The sequence below is a fragment of the Gracilinanus agilis genome, chromosome 5 (assembly GCF_016433145.1).
Source record: "Gracilinanus agilis isolate LMUSP501 chromosome 5, AgileGrace, whole genome shotgun sequence".
In the NCBI taxonomy this organism is placed as follows: domain Eukaryota; kingdom Metazoa; phylum Chordata; class Mammalia; order Didelphimorphia; family Didelphidae; genus Gracilinanus; species Gracilinanus agilis.
In genome coordinates, this window is record NC_058134.1 from 229,964,090 (window position 1) to 229,982,415 (window position 18,326).

At 37.1% G+C, this 18,326-nt stretch overlaps 1 protein-coding gene across 1 annotated transcript in view; it reads right to left on the reverse strand.

Annotated features, from left to right (window-relative positions):
* ANO4 (anoctamin 4) overlaps positions 1 to 18,326 on the reverse strand; it is a 459,137-nt gene that overhangs the window by 137,895 nt on the left and 302,916 nt on the right. The window contains exons 8-9 of the mRNA XM_044677798.1: positions 12,403 to 12,503; positions 8,424 to 8,468 (exon numbers count right to left, since the gene is read on the reverse strand). Of these exons, the coding sequence (XP_044533733.1) occupies positions 8,424 to 8,468; positions 12,403 to 12,503 (146 nt within the window). The remainder of the gene's footprint in view (positions 1 to 8,423; positions 8,469 to 12,402; positions 12,504 to 18,326) is intronic.

Here is an 18,326-nt window from a genome sequence, read left to right on the forward strand (position 1 = left end):
GGGGCTCTGGGTACAGTGTCTCTGAGAGGATCACGAAGCTAGATGATTCTCCAAAGAACAATAGAACATAGGGATCTTATATATCTTTTGGGGAATTAAGGACAGAGAAGTATGATTGATTGGCTTTACAATGGCTACAAGGAAATGAGGAGTCCAGGAATCATATATGATTGTCCTGGACAGATCATCAGCTATCCATGTGCCATTTAAACTCTCTGGGCCTCTATTTCTTAATCTATAAACTGGATTCTAGTTCTAGAGCTAGAAGGGAATTTAAAACATGTGTAGCCCAAATCTCATCATTTTACAGATGAGGAAACTTCCAGGGAAAGCTATAGTGGCATCATTCTTACTGCTTTCTGGAAGCACACACAGCGGGGAGATCAGTCTGAGCAAGACTGGACCTCTGCCAGATCCAGAAAGTTATTGTTGGTTATTGTAACACCAAAGTTTTGATTAATATTATTTAAGACAACAAACTGTAATTAGTTGGTAAGTAATTCCTACTTTATAATACAACATGGATTTGCATGCAGAAAGTTTGCTAGCATGAAGACAAATTTCTCCCCCTCTAAATCCCAGACTTGTAATTCACAATTATGTTTTGTAAATTATATTCTTATAATTTACAGATTAAACACATGGTGGAAGTGCTTATCTGAAAAAACCCTTAGATACTATAAAGTTCAAGAGGAGAAAATGAGAGCAATTTCATCTTCTGATTAATATATTTAATTGTTCTCTAAAAATGCCTTTATAGACAGATTTAGGATAAAAGCAGTACCATAACTAGGGTGAAGCTAATAGGAAATTTATCCAAGAGTTACCAAATTTAGAATCTATAGACACTTAAGACAGGCACAAATCCAGTTTAGTAGAAGCCACTCTAGTAAACTGATTACCCTACTCATTTGACTTACTCATGTGAGCAACTTCTTATATTATTTTCACATTACAATTTACAGAGTAGATTTGGGGAAGTATCGTGCTGCTTAGCTCAAGTAACAAAACTGCTAGTGATAGCTCTGGATCCAAGTTTTGGTGAGTCCTCACTTGCTACTTACTACCTGTAGGAATTCTGGCAAGTTACTTCATCTCATTTTCCTTATTTATAAAATGAGAGGATTGGACTATCGAATGAGCTCTGAGGTTCTTCCAGCTCAACATCTATGACTCTAGGATTTAGTATTTATTCTATTCTGAAAGATGACTGATAACACTCCCCTGTGTCTAGTGTCAAATTCTTCCACAGAATTAAGGAAGGATTTTCTTCCAAATTGTATATACCAGTAATGGCAAACCTTTTAGAGGCCATGTAATATGTCCCCCTCCCTACCGAGTGCCGGGTGCATCCCATCCCCACCTTGCTCCACAGAAAGGAGGGAGAAAGTGCTCCCATTGGGTTGATGGGCAGAGAGGTAGGTGATATGAAAAATGTCATCAGGCATGGTGAAGAGGGGGAAGGGAGCAGCCCTACCCAAGTCTCCTCTGCCTTTCTAGTAATGAACTCTGTGAGGGGTTAAGGGGGTGGCACACATGACTCTCTTGACACCCATGCCATAGGTTTGCCATCACACATAGACCAGCATAGATAAAAAATGACAAGCTGCTGAATCATATTTGGTCTTGACTTCTAGCTAGATGATATTTTGACTTTAGGAGAGTAGCATTATGAAAACTTTATGAGATTGAGAGCAAAGCCTAGAGACAGAAGGTGCTGGGTACAAATTTGACTTCAGACACATCCTAGCTGTGTGACCCTGGGCAAGTCACTCAACCTCCTTTGCCTAGCTCTTACCACTTTCTGCCTTGAAATCAATAAGCAGCCTGGATTCTAAGATAGATGGTAAGGGGTTAAAAAAAGAAAAAGAAAACTTCATGATAGCCTGAAGACTAGCTAGTAAAGAAGTGGAGCCCAAATTAGTCTGCTGGTATTTGTGAAAAGCACAAGGTTAGGCAGTCAATCAGTCAACAAACATTGATTGAATGGTTGAATACTACGCTTCAGGGAGACACAAAAGAAGAAAATGGGGGTAGAGGATTGATTAGGAGGTCAATCAAGGCAAACTCTAGTCAAAGGTACCTAGCACAATGTCTGGCACAGAGAAGGTACTTAATAAGTACTTATTAATTTATTATTTGATTGATTAACAAAAAAGCTCACACCAGGGTGGTAAGAAAAAGAAAGGCCAAATGATCCATGGAGGAGATAAACTGTCAGGTCTTAGCAAGTCTTTGACTGTGGGGGAAGAGAACTGATGTCATCCAGCTAGTCAAAAGCCAAGGTCAAAATAAAATATAAGATCTTTGCTTGGTATTTAAGACCCTCTGTAATTCAGTCCCAGCAACCTCCTGATATTTTCTTATTTCCCATCACTTATCTCTACATGCTCTCCATTCCTGCTGTACTGGCTTGCCCATTATATGTTGAATGTTTAAGCCTTTGCACAGGTGGTTTTCCATATCTAGGATGAACTCACTTCTCACTTCCACCTTGGAGATCCCCAGCTTCCTTTAAAACAGGGGTGACCTAAATGTTACTCCTTGGGTTCCTGAACCCCAAGGTATTAGTGTTCTCTCCCTCTTGAAATTACTTTGCATGTATTTCATATTTACTAATCTGTATATGTGTAGTATTATAGAATGGAAGCCCCTCGAGGGTAGAATTGATTTCATTCCTGTGTTTTTTCTAAGATAGAAGGTCACTGTAGGGATCAGATGAGGTAACATATGCAAAATGTTCTGTAAATGTAAAGCATTATATGTTTCAGTTATTACAGGGTAGCCAAGTGGCATAATGGATAGAGAATTGGACCTGTAGCCAAGAAGACCTGAATTCAAATGCAACCATAGACATTAGCTGTGTGACCCTGGGGAAATCATTTAACCTATATTATTTGCCTCGGTTTTCTTCTCTATAAAATGGAGACAATATAGCATCTACCTCCCAGGGATGTTTTGAGGATTAAACAAGATAATAATTATAAATCACTTAACACAATACCTGGTACATAGTAAGTTCTATATAATTGTTATAAATTATTATTTTCTTTAAAATTCTGTTTAAAATAAAAAAGTCAAAAATATCAGCCTGGGAGGATGACAACATCTTCCTCTTATGAAGAGGTAGAGTAGGAGTAGGAGTGTTTTTAATCTCATTATGGTGTGGGGTGGCAAATCATTATTTTCACATCCCACCTGGCCTCTTTCATGAGGGCAACTGAGACCATATATTCGAGACCTATAAAAACAGGCAAATCCAAGGCAGGGAATTTTTATAAATGTGAGTTCAAAATAAGCACTTTGTTAAATGATTCTTTTTCAATTTTCAAATAGTTGTTTTTGGTGTCACAAAGACCCACAGTCATAGTGACTCCAATAAGAGCTAAATTTTATTCTGTAGGAAACCAGGACATGCTGGACTGATAATGCAAAGTTTGGGTTTAGATTTCCTTTCCCTTTCCTTTGATCCAATTTTTCCTTTGTTGTCATTCTCATATCTTCAGGATCTGATTAAACAAAACATTTTCAGGCTAGGAAATTACCATTGGGTATGTTATTGTCTTAATGACCCCAAATGAAGGGTTAATAATTGAATTTACTTGACACTCCATGTTGGATGTGTTCGTGTCATCACTTCCCTTTTGTTTATTTCTAAGGAAGATACAGCCGCCACCACCCCTTCACCCCCTTCCAAGGCTAATCTTCATCCCCTTGTTTTCCTAAACTCATTACCTTCTGCTTCCTTCTAATATTTTAATCTATTGATCATCCCATTTCTCTTAGCCTTTAGTTCTCCATCTCTCTCTGTTTCTGTTTTTCTTTCTCTCCAGGCCCTTTTCCCTCTGGCTACAAACAGTTCCCATTTTCTTCAGAATAAACTAACTTTTCACAATCCCAGTACTCCTTTGAGATTTCTTGTTCCATTCTTGTTCTCTTTCCTATTCCTTCCCTTTATTGCTAAATTTCTAGGGGAAAAAATTGTCTGCCCTCACTATTCTTCAATAACTGGTCACTTCTTAGATAGGTATAGAGATTAAATCTGTGATTTCATTGGCTTTAGGAACTCTCAGGTAAGAAAACTCACTCTGCCAGTTGAGGTGAGCACTGAGTCTGGAACTTGTACCTTGGAGAGTGGCCTGGAGGCGCTGAGAGGTTGTGTCTTTGCTAGCCAGGAAATGTCAAAGGCAGGACATAAATGTTTTCCTGATCAGCTTTAGTCACTAAGATACTGACTCTAAAAATCATTCTCAGTATGCATAGAAACATTATTTTTTTAAATTAAAAAATGTAAATGTATTATATGTGTACATATATACATCTCTATATATGTATATGTAAATATGTATACATATAAATATAAATATACGTGTATATTTCTCTACTCACTTGCTTCAGTCATGTCTGACTCTTTGTTACCCCATTTGGGGTTTTCTTGGCATAAAGTGGTTTGCTATTTCCTTCTCCACTTCATTTGTCAGATGAGGAAAATGAGACAAACAAAGTTAAAGTTACTTGCTCAGGGTTGCACAGCTAGCAAGAGTCTGAAGTCTTCAAGTCTTCCTGACTCCAGACTCTGTGGTTTATTTCCTCTGCCACTTAGCTGCAGAAACATATATGTCTGCAAACATGTATGTATGTATGTATGTATGTATACACATATATATGCAGTTAGGTAGCATAGTAAATAGACACAGCAAATATATATACATATATATATATACACACGTGTATACTTACTTAAATATACAGGTATATATGTGTATATCACACACACACACACACACACACACACACACACACATCATTCTGTAACCTTCTTGAAATAGGCCTCTTGTCCTACCATTCTCCATTCTTCAAAACTGGTTATCTTAAAAGAGCCAGAGAGATTGATCCAGTGGCTTTTTGCGGGGTTTGGAGAAGTTCTTATCCTTCGATCTCCAGACAGAACATACTCCTGTTAACCATTCTTCTCCTGGATTCTATCTATTTTTCCTTCGGAGATACTGTCCTAATTCTCCTCCTACCTGTGAGACTCCTTTTTTTTTTTCTTCCTTTTTTCATGATTACTAATTTTTTCCTCAGCCTCTGAGGTTCTTTCTTTTACTCTCTTCTCTAAACTATGTATCCCATGGCAATTTCTTCCCATCTCCCAACCATCTCTTTGTACACCACTGAATGCATTTTTTTCATTAGTTTGCCAACCACTTACAGGATACCGATCGCTGTCCTAGGTACTGAAAGAGATAGGCTAATTAAGAGAGACCCTGACTTTATGAAGCTTACAATCACAAGATCACAACATCACAGATTTAGAGCTGGAAAAGGGCCATAGAGGCCATCTAATCCAACCCGCCTCATGTTACAGATGAGAAAAACTGAGACTCTGGGACTTAACCAAGGTCACAGAGCTAACAAATGACAGAGTCAGGATTTGAAATTAATTCTTCTGACACTAAATCCAATTAGGTGGAAACCAACTTCCTCCCCCAGTCTAAGGGTAGTGATACATGAATATCTAATACTATACACTATGCAACTATGCAATTATTACATAATAATATAGAGCAGAAAAGTGGGCCACAAGATATGAACAAACGTCATTAATTTTTAAGAGCAAAGAAACATGATTTTGAACTGGTAGGACCAAGTAATATTTTTAAGAGAAAGTTCATCTGAGTAACATTTTGAAGAATGCACAGGAATATGGGATAGTGGAAAAATATTTAGATTTGTATTCAGAAGAACTGGATATGTAACCTGGATCTGATACTTCATAGATGTGAGACCTTGGGTAAATTAACTTCCTTCTTTTTGTCTTTCTTATAAAATAAGGGATCATTTTAATGCACCCCCCCCCAAGTCAAAATCCTATGCTTTCAAAAGACAAAGTGATGTGTGTTCCATAGGGAAAGAATGAATTAGAGAATGGACATGGGAAGGCAGAAGATGTATAAAGAGGACAATGACTAGTCCAGTTTGCATAGAACAGAGAAGAATGGAGGTAAGGTAATAAAGCCTGGAGAGGCAAGAAGGGACCAGGTTACAGACGCCTTGAATGCTAGACTAAATAATGTAGACTTTATTTGGTACATATCAGGAAGTCACCCTTGGGTCTTGAATAGAGAAATAACATGATTAGATCTGTATTTACATGAATGATCAATGATTTCATCACTGTGGAAAACTCTTGGTGTGGGATATCCTTCTGTTAGCTGCAGGCAGCAAATCCTTACAGTTAGTAGTCCCAGGAAATTATACTTATAAGTTGAATAATTTGCCCAAGGTCACAAAGCTAATAAGTGTCAGAGGCATGACTTGAATAAAGTCTTCCCACCTCCAAGTCCAATACTCTATTTTTCTTTCCCAGGTCTGTGCATATTGAAGGTTAACCTGGCAGCAATAAAAAGAATGAGGGCATATATGAACATTATTATATATACATACACACATACATGCATATGCACTGAATATAGGGAAGGGAGAAAGAGAGAGAGAGAAAAGAGAGACAGAGACAAAGAGAGACAGACAGACAGACAGAGAGTCAGTAAGATCTGAGTTCAAAACCAGCCTCAGACACTTACTATGTGACCCTTGGCAAGTCACTTAACTCTGTTTGCTTCAATTTCCTCATCTATAAAATGAGGTGGAGACAGAAATAGAAAACCACTCCAGTATCTTTGCCAAGAAAACCTCAAATGGGGTTGTAAAGAGTTAGACATATCTAAAGCAACAGAACAACAATATGAAGAATGGATTGGAACAAGAAAAAACTGGACGTGGGAAGGTCATTTAGTATGCTATTGCCTTATAAGAAATGAGGGTGAGAGACTGAAGCCTACGGTGTCCAAAATATCCCTACTGTCCTATTGCTCTCCTAGGGGTGGACATCAAGATACAAGAGAGAGTCATTCCTTGGGCCCTAGACTGTTTGAATCACTTTTATTTGCTTATATTTTTAGTATATACAACAGAACAAAGAGTATAATCTCTTTTAAATGAATACAGTTTTATGGTAAAAGGGGTGGGGGAAAGATACCCTGATATTATTACTCCTCTGATCAAATGCCTTTAATGGATTAAATTCCTTTTTTTATATATGAGGAACATGGTGCCCAAGTAGATGACTTGTTCAGTACCACAATCACAGACCTAGTAAGTGGGAGATCTGAGATTTGAAACAAAGTCTTCTAACATTCTTTCAAATACTCTTTAAACCGTGATGCCTCTCTTAGTAATGAAATCTAGGCAATAACATAGTTTCTTTGGATGTCAAATTCCTGCTTTGGATGTCAAGTATGGGCTCAGTTATGCTTGTTGCCTGAGAATCAACCTGGTTATGTTAAGAGAGATTCATCACCAAATTGCCTTCAGAGAGATGAATTTTTCAGCCACAACAATTTTTACAGACCATCTACTATATCACAGAGGGATTGTTACACCAATAAAGTCAAAGAGGGCCAACTCTCCACATAGCATTGAACAAAGTTAATACATTAAAAAGAATTTATTAAATTGCTCTATTAAGGAGAATGATTACATTAATTGTGGACATTCTAGTCTCCTTTTATGTAAACACATAATCAAAACAACATTAAGCCCTGAAAGATTAGACTGCTGAAATGAACAACTATTAGATTTTTCAAGAAAGACCTATTAATTGTCAGACTAATTAATTAGTTCATTTGAAAGTGGGAAAACAACTGTGATTCAGAAATCAAAAGTTTCCGCTGAAGCTTACTAAGGGAGGCATAAAGAACACCATTTCATCACTCCATCACCACTCTCCCTCTTTCTTCCCCCTAACCAATCGGAAGAAACAAGCTTTGGGAGAATTTGGAATATTTACAACATTTGCCCAAAAGGGCTATATTTTCATAAAAAGGTTGGGGTCTGGCTTTTGTCAAAGCTATGTGTTTGCCAACTTTACCAGCTCTTGATCTGAGATGAGAGAGTCTCATGGTGAACCATACTGGGTTTATCAACTGGGATGTCATTTACAATTTAAAATGTGTCTACTTGGAACAGTTTTCAGGGACTTCAGAGTAGAGAAGAAATGATTTTAACTGGGAGGGAAAAAAATGTTGGATCTAAGTCAAAGATGTAAAGAAGCCATCAAAATTGGGAAATGCCAATTTATCTGATTCCAGGCACTGAAAAAATATTTCCCTAGACATATTTGCGAAAAAGCTAAGTTCCTACCAGATATGGAGGACTGACTTACTGTATGGAAGAGTTTGAGAAGGCCATTTTTAGCTTTGCTCCTTTTTAGTCCATTTGGAAACAGGTAATTTTAAAATCTGTAATTTGGCAGGCTTTCCCATGTGGCAAATATCCATTGTCCCAGCTTGTAACTTCTTGCATTGTTAAATCCACCAAACAATGGGCCAAAGAAATGGACCTGGCTTGAATAAGTTACTAACCTGCTCATGAACTTGTACCGGCGGGGCAGGTAATAGATTTTTCTCCTGGAAGAACAGCAAAAATGAAGCCAGTCGAGAAGAAAACCCATCGTCAGTTACAGTTTGAACTAGCAAGGAAGGAAAGGAGATTGAAGATAGAAGCCTGTAAGAGGTGAAGGAAAAAAAACTAAAAAGAGATTAACAGTGAGAACTGTAACAGGAACTTGGGGAAAATATATCCCAAACCACAGAATCTTGTGGAACTGTTTTCACTGTTTGCTCATCTCCTCCACTTTCCTATTTCTTTAACATCTCCCACATATAACAAGTGGAAAAGAAAGGATTTGGAGATATTTCCCTAGGCCTCATCTATGAAATGAGAGGGTTTGCCTATATGGTCTCTGAGCTCCCTTTCAGCTCAAGATCCTTTATAATAATACCATGGTCCTATAAGGCAAGTATTCCCTGAGTCATCTTGCAGAAGATATTGGGGTAAAATTGTGTGAATCCTCAAGGTGTCCATCTTAAGAAGTTAGCTTTTCTCCAGGGAAATGGGAATTCTGTGTTAGGCTTCCATTTTAAAATAATTTAATCTTATGAAAGTTGACTCTGGTGGAATTAAGTATAAGGGAAACAGACACTCAGGAAAGTGATTAAGTCAGGCTGCAAACATAAAAATTGCTGCATTATAAATTGCACATATGGTTTTCCTCACTGTTCTTAACTTGGGAGATATAAGTGAGAGAGGGAGGAAGAGAAGAGGAGAGAAAAAGAGAAAAATAAAGAGTGAGATGAAGAGAGAAAACAAAGATAAAGAGATGAAGGAGAGAGGAAAATAAAGAGGGGAAAAGATGGAGGAGAGGGAAGTAGAGAAAAAGGAAGAAAAAGAGATGGGAGAGAGAGGGAAAGAGAGAAAGATAGGAAAGAAGGAAAGGAAGAGAGTGACACACAGAGAGAGTCAAGGATAGATCTACATTTGAGAGTTCAAATGTGAACGTTTTTAATAGGATTCTTTTCAGCATGATGCAGATGGAATTGGAATCTGGTCCCCTGCTCCTAATTTTGACCATTATTCACTGGGGATTTTTGTTCTTTAACCAAGACAGTTTCAATATGTTCTCAATTGCTCCTGATCCATTTCACTTCTGGAAAATGAAAGCTTTACTCCATACAACTCATCTTGCATATTTAGGCAAACTTGAAATCTAACAGTGGCCATAAACATGATTCAGAAGCAGATTTTATTGGCAATTTCCTACAATAAAAGCGATTATGCTGTTTTCCCCTTCGTCTTGCATGTATTGAAGAGGTGATAAATCAAAGGAGATTGAACTTGGAATTTCAATGAGCAGGATACAGGAAATCATAAATACATATAAAAGTTGATGTAACTTTTAAAACACAGCACCAAGTGGATGCTTGCCTGTTATACTGAAATGGTTCTGAATGAAAATGCTCCTTCTTGGATGAATTCATGTTCTCTTCATGAAGCTAGAATTCTTTGCCTGACTGGAGAATACATGGACATGATGGCATGCCCATTATTGTATGTTAATAATCCATATATTTACCCATTATGGATGCTCATATCAACCCATGATTTGCTTTTAAAATTGCTAAAGGGTGGAGATGGTCAGATTGTGATGTTACTTATAATCATCATTTTCATTTTAATTGTTCCTATTAAACTAGACTCAGGACAAAAAGATCAAGAGGGATCCTCTTAGACAAGAAAATCATGGTCCTTGGGTGAACCCAATCCTTGTGGTTACTAGGCGATAAACTGTTGCTAATAGAGTAAAATCCTTCCCAGTTCCTTAAGATATCCAAATAACAAAGAGGCAAAATGGGGCAGTGGAGAGAGAACTGAACAAGAAGATGGAGGTTCAAACCTCACTTCTGACTTGTCTTGCCTGTGTAACTCTTGGCAACTCATTTAACCCTTCAGGGCTTTCGACAACTCTCTAAGACTATAGAAAAGGGGCCAATTTGCATTTGTAGAGAGAATTTCCTCACTGGAGAGATCCCTATATCAATATAACTATAGGTCTGATGGACCATTTAAAAAGGGACTCTTAATATCAAGTCTTTTTTTTAAATATTGTAATAACTATATTTTAATACCATTGAGCAGTTGGCAGATACAATGATGGATCTGCTATCAGGAAGACCTGAGTTCAAAATCCTGCCCCAGGTATTTACTAGCTCTGCAACCCTGGGCATATTACTTAAATTCTGCCAAAGTTTGCTCAACTATAAAACAGCATGTACCTTACAAGTATATTGTAAGAATCAAATAAGATAATATTTTTAAAGTCCTTACAAAACACAAAGAGTTATATTAATGCTGGTTATCATTATTATTACTGCTTTCCTGTGTAATTCAATATTTTGTCTTATACATTTCAAAACACTGTTCAGAGAAGAGGCCCATTGGCTGCACCAGCCTTCCAAAGGTCCAACACACACACATACACACAAAATTGGGAACCCTTGAAGAAAACAAAATAAATGGCTTTCTAGATTTCAATATCTACTTTTCCATACAAGGTAATTTGTCTGGCACAGGATCTGCTAATGTTTTGATTCAGTGTGGGCAACTATTTCAACAAATGTTTCAGAAAGATTATATAAAAATCTGTACTCAGTGATTGGCTTCAAGATAAACAATTTCTGAAAATCCAAGCAATCTCTCTCTCTTTTTTTGTTCTGGTTAATGTATGGCATCAAAGGCCCTGGGCCTAAGGAGATGATATAAGACAGGGAACAAAAATTTTAAAAATGATTCAGTAGAAACCAGGCATTTTCAAAATTGATATTAGCTCCTTTTTGACATTCTCAATGATCAAGTTTCATGGCATGCCCAATTCTTCATAGCTCATTAAATCAGGGGGTCTATGGGCAATAACACAAGAATGCTTTGTTCCTGCCTTTGGGCTTGGTTTTATGAATAGACAAATGGCCATCCAACAGATTGAATCTTTTATTCCATTAAAATTGGCCTTAGAGTCAAAATTATCCTTCACTTTTGGGAACCCTCTTGCAGGGATTCCTTTGGTTCTGAATATTTATCTCTTCAAGTCTACTACTTTGCCCACTCTTCTCTCATAAATGAGGATCCTCTTTCCTTCACCATAGGAAAATGGACAATACAAACATAATTGAATTGAACAAAATAAGCTTTTGGAGAAAACTGAGTTAAACCATGCATAAAACATTCTCAACTCTTCCTTGAATAGCAAGAACACAGTGTCCTTTGTGATCTGACTTCCTTATTTCATTTTTTCCTTCTTTTTTTTCCCCTACCACTGGACCTGCAAAACTCTTTACTGCATTACAATTTGTAGTCTTAGGGAGATGCCTGAGGCATAGCTTGGTCTCCCTGATTCTGAGGATGCCTCTCTATATAATATGATACCATTCTGCCTCTCAAAGCCTGGATATTTAAAACAGAAGGTAACTCTTAGAGGAACTCACCAAAGGTAGTGTGGGTGGATTGGGGATTGAAGATGGTGAATATATCTTGGGCAGATTGTTTTGTAGACATGAACCCAAGTTGTTTGTGTGTGTGTGTGTGTGTGTGTGTGTGTGTGTGTGTGTGTGTATAGCTAGTGTCTCAGTATTATAATGATATTAAAAGGACGACCATTCAAAAGCAGCAACATATGCATGCAGGGACATCTTGAAAAATGGCAGCTCATTTAGATAAAAACAGCACTTGAGAACAGTGTCTTTATCACAAGGTCAAGCATGTGTGAAGTAGTCAGGATTCTTCTCAAAGGGCAATGAATTTGCCACTGACCATCTTAACTTATTGGTATTTCTCCTAAGTACTAAGTACTAAGTACTGATTATTCCTTTATTATTCTTCTATTTGGCCAATCCCTTTTCTATATGCATTTTGGTCATATTTTTCCAAATTCACTAGAGGTAAAGAAAGAGACATTAAGTTAAAAGGGAAGTAACAAAGAGAAAGGGGAGAAAGTGTATTAACCCTTACCTGAAAGGCATTCTGACATTCATGACTTCTGCATATCTGCCTAGCACCTCCCAGGGAGCGTGCAACTTCACGAAGATAATGTCACTATTTATGACTGAGGACTGAAAGAAAAAAGATTAAGTATTTAAACATCATTTAGTACTTAATTTGGAATGGAATGGGAGAAAAAGTGCATGTCTAGGGGCTCTCTTGCTTAGTATCTGAATCACTCTCAAGTAGCCACTGGAATAGAGAGAGAGATGAATGGAGTGTTTATTAGGTGTTTGCTATGTCGGGAGTGCTCTGCTGAGTGCTGAGGTACTTAGGAAAGCACACTGACCGATCCCAAGTCAATGTTTCCAAATTACTATAATGTCTATTCCAATAGATTTCCTCATGAAATCATAGATTTGGAACTAGAAGGTGCCTTTGAAGTCAAATAGATCAACCTCCTTGAGTAACTGTAGATGGAGACAGGGAGGTCAGCCCTGGTACTTTCCTCCCTGACCTGTAAAACTATTCAGGTCTGCCCAAGGCAGAGTCACACCCAGTGGATGGTGTTTTCCCATTTGGCTACCTTCCCCAATTCTTCACATATGACCTTAAGGAGACTCTTGCCTTCAGTCCACATTGACACAATTCCTTTGCCAATTGGTCCAGTGATAGGGACTGATACCACTCAATGCATCCACCCATAATGCCCACTAAGGACAACCCTACATTCTACCCTACTAAGCTATAGTAATAGACCTTTGTTTCCAAATCCTTTGGTGCTCAGTATATCCTTTCAATCTGAAATCCTATTCAGAAACTCTCATTTTATAGATGAGGACATCTGAAGCTCAGAGTAGTTGAATGACTTGGCTCAGGTCATGATAGAGGTGGAATTTGAACCCAAGTCCCCTGATTTCAAATTCACTGAAGTTTGCATTGTACTATGATGCCTCCTTTGAGTGACCATTCACCTTGGCTTTCATGTTGGTGTTATCTTTGATTCTCCTTCCTCCCAAATATCTCATATTCAATAAATTTTCTGGTCTTATTTTTTATACTTCTGTAATGTCTTTTACATTTGTCCTTTCATCTCTAGTATTTCTGCCACCATCTTAGAAAAGGCTCTCATTATCACTCACCTGAACTACTGTAATGGCCTGTTTCCATGTTCTCCTTGCTCTGAAATAAGAGATGATGTGGAGGCAAAAGTAAAGACTTGCAAAATGATTACATATTTGTGGGGAGAAACTATGAAGAATTAAGGATAATTCCAAGATTATAAACCTGAGAAAGTTTAGTGCTAACCTTAACAGAAGTAGGATAGTTTAGAAGATGAATAGATTGGAATATATGTATGTAAAGATAATGAGCTCAATTTTGGACATGTTGAGTTTGAGATGATTTCATGAAATCCATTTCTTTTGAAATGTCCAAAAGGCAATTGGTGAGGGAGGAATGAAAAACAGAGGGGAGAATGGAACTGTATATAAAGATGTGGGAGTCATTATCCTAGAAAAATAACTGAACCAATGGGAACTAATAAGGTTACTAAGATAGCATATAGAGAGAAGTTGGTATAGGACAAAGCCCTTGAGAACAACCACATGATCTGAACAATGAGCCAGCAAGTGAACCTCAAGAAAAGAACCAATAGAGAATAACATCTTTGAAGCCTAGAGAGGACAAAGTAAACAAGGAGAATATGATGGCCAGTAGTGTTAAATGGTACAAAGAAGCTGAGAAGGATAAGATAAGGACTGATAAAAGGCTGTCCATCATATTTAGAAAAGAAGAGATCACCGGGAACTTTGGAACCAATGAGTTTGGTTGAGTGATGAAGCTAAGGCAAGACTACAAAAAGGTGAGCAGTGAAATGCTAGGAAGACGAGGCACTTAATGTAGACAGCTATTTCTAGGTGTTTCATCAAAAAAGAGAGGAGACATATAGGATGATGGTCTCAGGGAAAGGTGAAGTCTGGATTTTTTTAAGAATGGAAAAATGGCATGTTATACTTATTCCATATATTTATATATGTGATTGTGCTGTTGTTGTTACCATTTATTCATTCAGTGGTATCTGACTCTTGTGACCCATGGACCATAGCATACCGATATTTTCTTGGCAAAAATACTGGAATGCTTTACCATTTCCTTCTCCAGTGGATTAAGGCAAACTAAGGTTAATGACTTGCCCAGGGTCACATAGCTGGTAAGTGTCTGAGATTCTAATATGAATTCAGGTTTTCCTCACTCCAGAACCAGTGCTCTATCCATTAATCTACTTAGCTGCAGCCTCCCCTTTTAGAATGCAAGCTCCTTGCAAGTAGGAATTATTTCATTCTTTGAATAATTCCCTTACTATCTTCTAGGAAAAAATCAAACCCTTCTATCCTTCAAAGCATTCCACAACAGTTCTAACTAATCTTTCCAGTCTTATATTATTTCCCTCTTTACACTAAATAAAGTAGGCTACTTTCTGTTTGCCAAAAGTGCACTGAGTTCTGAAATACTGATACTTTTGCTTGTTTCTTCCTATGCCTGGAATTTCTTTCCTGTTTCTCTTCCCCTATTCAGTTTACAATCCAACACAAATGGTACCTCTTTCCTGATCTCCTTGTCAACAATTATTTGCCCAGCAAACACTGCATTGAGTTCTGTGGATACAAAGAAAAAACTAAATTTCTTCATAGGGCTAGTGGGAAGACATAGTCCACTGTATAAAATAGATTACCAAAGACTGGCTGCTCCCATCTTATGGTTTCTTCAAGGATGTCCTTGATGTAAGCGTAGATGATTCTTATAAATATTTTATAGAGAAGAGAAAGTTGGTATATGAGGCTATAACTGCTGATATTTTTCTCAGTCATCAATTTAATAATTGCATAATTCGTGATCTTTTCTATACTTTGAGGATCTTACTCCTTTCAGAGGGCTTTAAAATAATAATAACACTTACTATTAAAACTAACTTTTACATAATACTTTCACATTTGCAAAGTACTTAACATATTATTATTTGATTTGATCCTTCTAATAATCCTGTCATGTAGGTGCCATTATTATCTCCATTTTAAAGATGAAGAAAATGAGAGGAAGAGTGTTGACTGACTTGCCCAGGGTCATATAGTTAGTAGGTTTTTAAGCCAATATTCAAACTCAGGCCTTGTTGATTATAATTCCAGTGTTCTGCTACTCTATCTTCTAGCTATCTTGAAAATAGATTCCTGAGGGCCTCTAAGACGGTCATGCCAACTTGGATTTCTTCTGCATATATTTAGTCAATCCTAGACATTGTTCAAAATTTCATCTCCCTATGAGCTATTGTCTCCTCTTTTAAGAACTTTCTTTCACATTATTGAGGTGGTGGAGCTCCAGATTCATTGCTGGTAAGAAGAGATTCATCCCAGAAGCAGCAACAGACATCTCCCTTCTAGTCTCTCTCTGTTATGAACCTCGTTTTAACAACAAATGCTCTCATGATGACTGGGCTTACCTGGGCCTCATGCCAAGTTCTTGGCAGTCTCATTCCCTCTTCGACAGGTTTTTGCTGTTTTGTGATATGATGCTCAGTCAAAGAATCTTGGAGTTGGAAGGGGTCCTAGGAGCCATCCAGTCCAGCCCAATACACACTATGGGTTAAGTAGCCATCTAGCGTTTGCTTAAAAACCAGCAGGGAGAGATCATCCACTATTTATTGATGTGGCCCATTCCATTTAGGGACTTTTTAATTGTTAGGAATTCATTTCTTAAATCTAGCCTAATTTGTCTCTCTGAACTTTTTCTCTCATTACCCCTCAAATTCTATTTTCTGTGGCCAAACCCTTCAAATAATTGAAGTCTACAGTGATGTCCCACTTAAACCTTCCCTTCATCATGGAAAATATGCTAAATTCCTTCAACCCATCTTCTGATGGTATAATCTATTCACAGACTCCATAGTTTTGCATTGGCTACTCCTGCCACTCCCATGCTTGGAGCACTCTGTTTCCTCCCCTTCCAACTCCTCGCCACCTCCTGGGCTTCTTTGTAAACTGAGGTCAAACTCCACCTTCTGCAAGAAGTTTTTTTCTGGTATTCCACATGCCCCGTGCCTTCCCCTTCCATCTATCTACTCTGTACGTACTTTACCATCTGCGTGTGGTCTCCTTGATTAGACTATGAGCTCTTTGTGGGCAGGGAATGTTTTTTGCCTTACTTTGTGTCTCCAGCACTTAGTAGAGTGCTTGGCATATAGGAGACACTTAATAAATGATGCCGGCATTAATTAATTAATGTCATACAAGTTCTGCTTTGAAGTTTTTGTTGAATATTACTATGTGTGACATTGTGACAATGAAGGCCCATACTCCAATTTTGCTTTCATCAGAAAGAGCTGGAGAGACACTTACTAATTCTTCACAGCCACTGAATTTATGTGGATGTCGAATATCATGCCTGGGAAACTCCCTTGTATTCTCTGCCTAGGACAAACCAACACCGTGACCGCTTTTCCATATATGTGCTCTCTGTTTAGAAAACATATTACTGAAAATCCCTCCTGATTAGCATCTCAGCCATAAATTTATTTTTAATAAAACTTATTCTTGATATACTTCTTACCAATCTAGTTAAATTGTTTAAAAAAAACTTTTTACCTTCTGTCTTTAAATCAATGCTATATATTGGTTCTAAGGTAGAAGATCAGTAGGTCTAGGCAATGGTGGTTAAATGACTTGGACAGAGTCACGTAGCTAATTAGTGTCTGAGGTCAAATTTGACCCCAAGACCTCTCATCTTTAGGCCTGGCTCTCAATCCACTGAGCCTCCTTGATCTTCCATAAATTGTTTTTAATTAGATTATGTTCATTAAGAAAGATAGCCTTCCAGTAATTCAGAGCAAGTACAAGTCTCTTATAAATGCACATTTATGGTTTCTCTCTCTTTTTAAATTGCTCAGAAATGCTGAAAGCTATTTTCACAGTAAAGAGAAAATATTAATGTCATTTTCTTAGTAACAAGTTTCTACTGATGTAGCTATTGTATCTTCCCTTTGCATATTTAGGAGAGAATTAAGTGTATAGGACTTTTTCACCATTAATATTTAGCTTTTCAAAGAGCCTACGGTAAAACCTAAGCTTACTTCCCAATACTGAATGTGTTTTGAAGATCACTCCCTGAAAAAATAAATCTGAAACAATTGATTATTGATAAGACTATCTCTGTATAATTTTTCTTCTACTGAGAATTATTTTTACTATTTCCTCCAAATAGTTTTTCCAAAGTATTAAGCATTTCACAAAAATGTTCAAGTAGTTCAGTTGAGATGAGAATTTTTAAAAAAACTATTTCTTAGGCACTGGTGCTTTTGTCAATATTCTATTTTCTCAATAGGATTCTATCAGTAAAAATTCTAGAGATACAAGTCATCATAATGCCCAAGCTTGGACCTAAAGAAATGATCTACAGGAGAATCAACTTTCTTTTCTTCTTTCCCAAGGTGGGGAGATATGGATGTGAAACAGTGCATATAATGTTGATTTAGTAAATGCACTCATTAGTTTTGCTTACTTCACTTTCTGTTTTAAAAAATTAAAAAAATTAATTAAAAAAGATGTCTCTCTAGGAGGGAGGAGGAAGAAGACAAATATTGAGAAAGGAAGATGGCATTTAAAAAGATAGCAATCTTTTTTTTTAAGAAGTTAAAAATGAAAGTGATGGAGTATTTGAGGACTCTTCTCCCTCTTTCCCCAAATGCTGGACAAAAATTTACAAGGAGTTTTGATTTCAGCTAGAGGTAATGATAGACAAGATTTAAGGAAAGTGAAGTTAGTTAAGTATAGGAAAGAACATGAAGGAATAAAATGTGAATTTTCCTAATCTCACTTTTTCTCTTCTTTAGACACACACACACACACTATATATATATATATATATATATATATATATATATATATATATATATATATATATAT